Here is an 8,859-nt window from a genome sequence, read left to right on the forward strand (position 1 = left end):
GTAGCTTAATGTATGCTATGCATTGTACAAGACCCGACATAGCATTTGCGGTATGCAAAATGTCTAGGTTCACGAGTAACCCGGGTATCGAACATTGGAATGCAATTGGAAGAGTACTTGGTTATCTTAAAAGAACCATTAACTTGAGTTTGTCATATAACGACTATCCGACCGTACTTGAAAGGTACTCGGATGCAAGTTGGATAACGAGTGCAAGTGATAATAAATCTACATCTGGGTGGATTTTTACAATTGGTAGGAGGAGTCGTCTCTTGGGCTTCTAAGAAACAAACGTGCATAACTCACTCTATGATGGAGAGTGAGTTTATAGCACTTGTCGCTGCAGGCAAAGAAGCGGAATGACTAAGAAATCTATTGTTTGATATTGAGTTGTGGCCACAACCGATGCCATCTCTTTCTTTGTACAGTGATAGTGAAGCTACTATGTCTATAGCTTATAACAAGGTTTATAATGGAAGATCTAGACATATTAGCTTGAGACATGAATATGTTAAACAATTACTAACCGATGGTGTTATTAATATTGTTTATGTTAGGACAAACAAGAACCTAGCGGATCCTTTGACGAAAGGTTTTTCAAGAGACTTAGTCAAAGAAACATCTAGTGGAATGAGACTGAAACCTTTTTTTGAAAGAGTCACCAATGATGGTAATCCAACTATGTAATAGTTGTACCGTTATTCCATAGTTAAATGGGTAAGAACAATTATTGTTATGTGGCCCGGTTAGCACCGAACTTTAATTAGTCCCTTCCAGGATATCGGTGCAAAAATAGCTACGTGTGTGAGGTTGAGTTTATACTCTTAATGGAGTTCGAGTCTCATAGTAGCTAGAGATATAATTTGAACTTCACCTAAGTGAACATAAGGAATGGTGCCGTTCCTAACAAGACCTTGGTTTAGTCTTGTAAATGTTCATGAATCCAAGATAGAGCATAAGGCCGGAATAGTGCTAAACGATTGGAACAGTTTTTAAATCTGGGATAACACATATGTGATATATTTTCGGTATTTGCTTAAGAGACAAAGTTTAATGCAAAACACACTATTGTCTTGTGAAAACTTTGAAGTATAGTCACTAAGTAAAGGTTAAAATCGAAAGTTACCTTCATGTATGTATGTGTTTATCGTTGTTAATTCTGAAGAAATATTACAATCTAGTGGGGGATTGTTAGAGAGATTGTAATATATCTCTCAATTTCGATATCACAAAATTGGTTTAAAACACATTCGGGAAGAGTGGGCGGACACAAGCGCGCACTGTAGTGCGCTTATTGGGCGCTGCAGCCTGCACAAAACAGACCTCTCGGGTCTGTTTTGCTAAGCCCGCGCGCTGCAGCGCACGGACGCGCTGCAGCGCGCTTCTTGGGCGCTGCAGCCTGCGCAAAACAGACCTCTCGGGTCTATTTTGCTAAGCCCGCGCGCTGCAGCGCATAGCAGCGTGTGCTGCAGCGCACGGACGCGCTGCAGCGTGCTTCTTAGGCGCTGCAGCGCAAATTGTTAACAGAAAATGTGTTTTCATGTGTTTTAGTGATCTGAAAAGGTCTCGAACCATTGCATCTATTTGTGATATGTTTTCTCACATATCTGAGCACTTATTAACAATAGAAATATCTATTGATATAAGTGCATCAGCATATAAAAGATAACCTTTAAAATTTGAAAAGGTATCTTTATGTGAAAGGTTGTAACACTTAAGGAGGATGGATGCATCCCTGTCTTTATTTGATGGACTTCAGAAAATACAGAATAATGGTTGTTCTGGAACTCAATATTTTTGCTGGATATTGTGTTCAAGGGTTTGTTGTATCTTGGGGGTAATTTGCCATTTTAAAACTCGTTAGCAAATTTTGAGAAGTGAGGGCAAATAAAACCTTAAAGAAAAGTATTCATATACGCCTCAAACCCTCTTTCTGCTTTCTCTATTTTTTTCATCGTCCCAATTCTGAATTTTTCCAACAAAAAAATCTATTATATGATATTTCATATTAGCATGTATTGTTTGCAAAATAATGAACTCTTACTCGAATTCAAAATGATTCATGAGTACATTTTATTGGGGGAAAACTAATCTAGAAAATGACAAAATTAACCTTTAAAATTTGGTGCCAAAGGCACATGGTTTCAATGATATAATCATAAAATGTTGTCTTAGATCTTGAAGAAAGGTGGACTGAATCAGAATGGGACAGCATGCAAGATCTGTATATATATCCAAAATACAAAGAATCAAATAAGATGCAAGCCCTTCAATTATTATACGTATTTGATCTTCCCAAAAGGGAAAAAAAGATTAAAATACTTAATCTCTCTTTCTTAAATCTTTAGCTCGTGTGAACAACAAATGAACATCAGATCAATAAAAATGCACAATATTCCTAATCACTCCCTTTTTTCACCTTCTTAAAGAAATGTCACATTCCGGATCTTTTGCCTGGCAACCCATGTGCAGTGAAGAGGATCCTGATTTGAAAATGCATTCAATCTCTAATGCGAATTAACAGCCAAATTAGTACATATTATTATTTTGTATAATCGTAATTCTGAAAGCTTTTGCTTGTGTTGGTCTTTGGTCGGAAATAATTGAATAGTTTATAATAAGTTTATAGAAGCGACGGTGGTCACTGGTGGTATATGGGAGAGGGCAAGCTTGAGAATAACTGCAATCGTGTAGAGATTTCTGGCAACAACCAACATGGACGCTTGTGTCGAGGAGTATGTTCAAATCAATGATCAGTTGTTGATCAGGGATTTCATAATTATGGAGGACACTTATGGGATGTTTGTTTTAAGGGTTCATCTCTGATTTTAAATTATGATTCTTGATTCTCTATAATGTTTTTCTCTCACAAAAAATTAAAATTTCAAAAATTAGAATCATGAATCATGATTCTGAACTCATAAATCAAAAGTCTCATTAATGATCCTAAGTTGAATAAAATTAGTATTAAACTTGTGTTCGTGCTCCTCTTAGTGAAAATTACCAGAATGATTATCTTGTAAAATGAAATTGATAAAACGATATTTTTTTGGGACATTTTTTGCAAAAAGTGGTCGTTTTTACACATAAGATGTTAGTGGGAATGGTCAGGCTTTTAGTTTGCTCCAATAAAATTTGAGGTTCGAACCAACTCATGAGCACCTATATGACAAAAATCATTGTTTCCTACCTTCTAAAGATCGTAGGGTTTGGCAGAGGGCTGCAGCGGATTCATAAAGTGTATTTGGGAGATTTTTGGGTGCAAAAAAAAAAAAAAAAAAAAAAAAAGTCATTTCTAATGGTTCCGTAGTGACTTTGCAAGTAAATTTTTTTTTAAAGTTATTTTACTAAAAGCTTTTCTTGTTACATATCATTTCACTACTTTAAGAGCTACTGAATTCAATGTTTGCATGTTCCTTTCTGTGTACTGATGTTTCTGATCAAGGATATGATTCAACTAATAGGTAATACTAACAAGAAATTAGACAATGAAAATCATGGGAAATGACTTTTCTTTGATAAGAGAAGAGACTATTCTGATTTATTTTTGTCGCTCACAATATATAATAACAAGTTACCCATTTCAAATGCCTAAAATCATGCCAATAGAAATGCTTTGGTAAAATAGTAATTTATCTTAGCTCGACTCAACTTGATCATGAAGTCTAACGAGCACTGAAATGCCATCCAAAATCTTCATTTCATACTCTTACAAAGGAAGCTGAACACATATAAAGCATAGGTGGAAAAGAGGCTTGTCTGGTACCTTCTTTTCTTTGTTATTATCATAGAAAACCATTTCATTGAACCAAACTGATAAAACAATAGAAAACTGTAGAAACAGAGTCCAATAAAGTCAGCACAAGAACACAAACAACCTCCCCTAAAAAGCAAGAAGTCGAATTAAAATGAATCAAAATATAAGCGACGATATTATCGATTCTTCTCACTCAATTAAAAAAGACAATCTTAAACGAAATCATTTGATCCGTAACACCTACCAATTTAAGTACAGTCTCGCGAAACCTTCCACGACCATCTTAGCATCACCCTAAACAACTACTACATTGGTAATTTTGGCAAGATGGTGATCGAGTTGTAGCTTAACTTATGGCTTACCATATCTTTTTCTGCACCTCAAATATGCAGGATTTAACTCCAAATTGCTTCGTAAAATAGTAAGGCCTAGCCCATACCTTATCGCTGGAAATATTGGCCATGCATGCGGCCCATACTCTGATAAAGTGATACCAATCTCATAACCCCAAATTGCTTCAGGATTTTGATTTTGATTAAGCATAATGACAAATGTCCAACTTTTGACAACTTTTTTTTTTTAGATTATTCGAACTAGTCCATGGTTTATCCATATCTGTGTGCTTTCAACTGTCTGCACGCGGTGGTAATCCAAATTTGGATCCATACTGGAAGATCCTGCACATCTGTTTGGTAAGCAAATTATACTCTGCGATAAAACTTAAACAATGTAAACTGTAAATTTTAATCAAACTCTATAACTACATTTGTTTTCTTATGTAAAGGAAAGCATTATAAAGGTAGAGAGTTAGCGTATAATTTCGGGGATTCAAGACATTTCTAAGTATAAGATTCTTTTATAAAGTGAATTGCTTGTATACCCGCACTTACAATGAGAGTGAATCGGACCTAAGATTTTATCGAAGAGAATGGGCAAATCTTACCCCCTCATCAAATGACCAGTGATAACTCTAGAACAACAATCAAATGTTGGGAGTTTTCATCTAGTAACTAGACTTATAAATGTTTTATTACCTTTGAGCAAAAAGTTGAACACGCTAAACAAATTGGATCTGCTATTTGACATCAACATGTATCGTTCCTCGATATGTATTCCATCCAAATCCAAGTAATTTGCAACTTTTTTAATTTTTTATTTATGGCAGTAATTTGCAACTGTTAGCTAAACGTAAATATACTTTTTTTTTAAATGACACGTATATTTACTTGTTGTCGTGGCATCAATGGATTTCACTGAATGCCAGTCAGTGCAGCCACATTGTGATTCTTCTCAGCAATTCTCTCTTCGATATTAAGAACGCTCTAATTTTACAATTCGATTTTTTTTTTCTATTTGCTGTTGTTGTGTTATAAAAATAGTAAATAAATAAATAAAGAGTCGAAAAAATTCACGCAATGGATCCAAAAGTCCAAAGGATTAAGGTTATCCATTCCAGCTACAGCAAGTTTATCAGAAAATTGTTGTCAAATGGATAATCTTATGCATGTGCATGTTATGTGCTGTCACGAAACATTTAAGTTTTATAGATTATCCATCTAGTTCCAGCTTCAAGACAAATAAAAACAGGCACCCTTTTCAAAATGAAGTTAAAATTGAAATAGAAATGGCAGAGAAAAAACGAAGGAAAAAAGATCATTCTGTTCTTGCTCTCAACTTTAAACAAAGTTCCTACCAAAAAGCCATACAAAAGACAACATCAGTAATGCCATTTTTTTTTTTAATAAATGTGAAACAGAACGTTTACCAGTACAACTCAAAAGATTTTACGTTAAGAGAATAATTTATCTACTAAACGAGCTCAAAAAACATTACGTCGTTTGAATCTCGTTTCAATAACTAAGGGTCTATTCGTTTAGGTAGTTTTTGAGTAAAAAATTAAAATAAAAATAACTCGAGTTACAATTTTATTTAATTTTATATTTTTTTACTAATAAGACCAAAGACCAGAGCCGTTGACTAAGCCCATGGCCCATCAAAAATTTCTAACCGTCAGATTATTTCAACTCATCGTTCAACCGATCAAAGCCGTTCATCTCCTCTGTAGAACTGAGATCAGATTTATTTATTTATTTATTTTTAGAAAAACCTAACCAATACGATAGTCATATGCGATAAAACCATAATCCATACGTGAAATTAATCAAAGAAAAAGTATCTAGTATCTACCATTATAGACTTATCATTACTTGACAAAGAAAACAAGAGTCAGACCAGACAAATAATACATGGCCATCCACAAGATAAAAAAAAGTTCTTGATTCTTGACTGCACCAAACAAGCACACATTTTTTTGCCTTAAAAGTTTGATTTCGACAAATTGACAATGCCATGTAACGACCAACAAAAGCATTCAGACATAAAAGCTTCCAAACCTCAACGGAGAAAAAGAACCGGCGGCGAGGAAGTCACCCGAGCTCCGATCGGTCACTTCTCGTTGTTAGCGCGGTCCGACAAGTCGGTGGCGAGACGAGACGCGATCACCGAGTGGTACATGGCGTCGTGGAAAGTCGAGCCCCCCAGAGTCTTCCTCCGGAGCTGCTTGGCCTTGTCTTCGGTGAAACACCCGAGGGAGAACCTGGATCTGAGCCGCTCCGCCTCGGACGCGGGCTCGGGCTCCGGATCCGGGACCGCATTCAGGTTCTGAGACGATGAGTTGATGTAGTCCGGATCGGAGGACCACCCGAAGAGAGGGGCCCACCAGTTGGCAGATAACTGTTTGCGGCGGTTCGGGTCTGGTTTTCTTGAGGAGGATGAAGAGGATGCCTGGATCGGGGCGGTACGGAAGGGTGTGAGGGAAGTGGTCGACATTGGAGCGCTGGGAAGAATGCAAAATGTAGAGAGAGAGAGACAGAGAGGAGAAAGTTGGAGCCTTGAGACAAAAAACGGTGAGAGAGAGAGAAGAGAAGAATGAAGATGGCCAAACCAAAGAGGGTAGGGCTTTTCGATGGTTTTGAGCTAGGCAGAGGGAGATTATCAGCTGTTGTGATATTTACGTGAAACTGTGTGAATGTATGCCTTTAGATGGTGAACTCTTGGAGCTTTTGGAGATTATAGGCGGATATGAAGGATATTTTCGTCTAAAAGGCACTATCTTTTAAGAATCTAGAGGGAGTACAAGTTGAGGTTGGCGTAGGTGATATTGGGTCGGTGAGGGTATGAGAGGAGAAGTGGATAAGTGCACACGTCTATTGTTCAGCACTTTTTCTATTTTGTCTGCTCTTGCTCTTTTAATTGCTTTTTTATGATTTGATAGAATTTGTAGGATTTTTTTTTTTGGGTGCACTTTTCTTTAGGTAGGGATTTGGCGGGGTGAACAAGCAACACAAATTTCCATCACTCTCTTTAATTTTTTCTTTTGATTTTTTGCCTGTGTTTGAAAACGAAATTAGATGACGGATTTTAAAATGGAAAATAATTTTTGTTTGTTTGATTTTAGAGAACGTTTATTTTTTATATTCATTTATAATTCTGAATCATGAATCATAATTCTTTACAGTATTTTCTCTCATAAAAAATACACGTAAAACGAAAATGATTCTGAATACATAAACCAAACGTCCTCTTAATCTTTCTAACTTTAAAAAGAAAAGAAAAAAAATTAACAAATAAATGAGAAATAAAATAACTATTTCAATTTAAATTAGTCATCATCGAAATATTATCATCAAATACATCAAGTTTGATATTTTTATTGTCACATTTCTCCAATGTTTGTGAAATAAAAGAAAATATAGACTCCGTTTATTTTACCGATTTGACTTTAAAATTTGAGTTTTACTACACTAAAAGCTCTCAAAAGCAGTCACATCTAACTTTTTACTACGGTAAAAAACTCTCACATAAAGTCAAATCTCAACTCAAATTAAAAATTCGAATCAGGCGGGCTTATACTTTCAACCATTTTATTTCCTTATCATTATTAAAGTCGCTATTCAATGGTGAATATAAGCAAACAACCAATGAATTAAGAATGACAAAGATTGAGAAAACGACATGGACATCGAAAACTGCAATCGCTAGAACAACTAAAACATATAAACATTAGCATAGATAGAAAATGTCAGCTACCTTCAAACCACAAAAGCGTTGAAAACGACAACCATTACAAAAAGCGATAATTACATAATAACGTCGGACAATGAAAATCCACAACGACATCCATTCGAAAACAACAAAAGATTTAGAAAGTACATGGAAAGAGAAAATGGAATATTACTTAAATAACGATTCCAAACCAACTGCATAAAGTTGTCAAATAGGCCAGGCCGTCCATAGACGGTCCGGCCCAGTCCGTAATAGTGTCAGATTCAGTACGGCCCGATACGGTACTATTACTAGCCATGCCGGCCTGGTACGTTTGATCGGTTAGGGCTAGGCCGCGGCTTCTCAACCCGCGACCCAAGCCCGTGTTGGGAATAATGTCCTAGAAGCATGAGATGTAATATGATATTTATTATTTAATTAATAAAAGAGTTTATTCATTATTTTATGTGCATATATTTATGAATATTTTATAAATATCAAATGAAAATTTCGTGATTGTTTATGTAACCTTAAACATAGTATATAAGTGTTATATACGAGAGGATAGTGTTTAAGGATAATAATAAAAAACATTGTTCATGATGAATTTAATTAAAGTTCGGAATCTTTAATTAAAACATTATTAATACATGTCATTCCCATTTAGAATGGAACGGTGTTATCCGCACTATTAATATGGTGAGATATTGAATGAGTTTATTTCGCATAATAAGATTATGTGGAACAGAGACACAGACACAATATGAATTTCTAATAATTTCCGTTAAGCATAGAAATTCTAATTGAGTCTACCGATGGTCATATATAGGATGATCTTAATCCTGAGTTCTTAACAAACTCCTATTTATGGATTTATGTCTTTTGATTTACTCGGTACGGATTCTGAGACCCTGAATCATATTCATTGTATTTTGGAGACATAATGAAATAGGTAGCTGGGAATGTTATTATACGAGATGGATTCCATTCATTCTTGAGAAAGAAGTAGATAAATAATTCTCTTGAGGGTTGATTCGGTACTTAGACCAGTAGGAGCT

At 35.5% G+C, this 8,859-nt stretch overlaps 1 protein-coding gene across 1 annotated transcript; it reads right to left on the bottom strand.

The window, feature by feature from the left end:
• Nucleotides 1–6,202: 6,202 nt before the first annotated feature.
• LOC21402659 lies at nt 6,203–6,586 on the bottom strand. The gene has a single exon (XM_010094361.1). The coding sequence runs from the start codon at nt 6,584–6,586 to the stop codon at nt 6,203–6,205; it is 384 nt and encodes a 127-aa protein (XP_010092663.1).
• Between the last annotated feature and the right edge of the window lie 2,273 nt (nt 6,587–8,859).

Source organism: Morus notabilis, unplaced genomic scaffold (assembly GCF_000414095.1).
Source record: "Morus notabilis unplaced genomic scaffold, ASM41409v2 Scaffold114, whole genome shotgun sequence".
Lineage (NCBI taxonomy): Eukaryota > Viridiplantae > Streptophyta > Magnoliopsida > Rosales > Moraceae > Morus > Morus notabilis.

Coding starts and splice junctions, on each gene's coding strand:
- LOC21402659 (XM_010094361.1), bottom strand. CDS start 6,586: ATGTCGACCACTTCCCTCACACCCTTCCGTACCGCCCCGATCCAGGCA.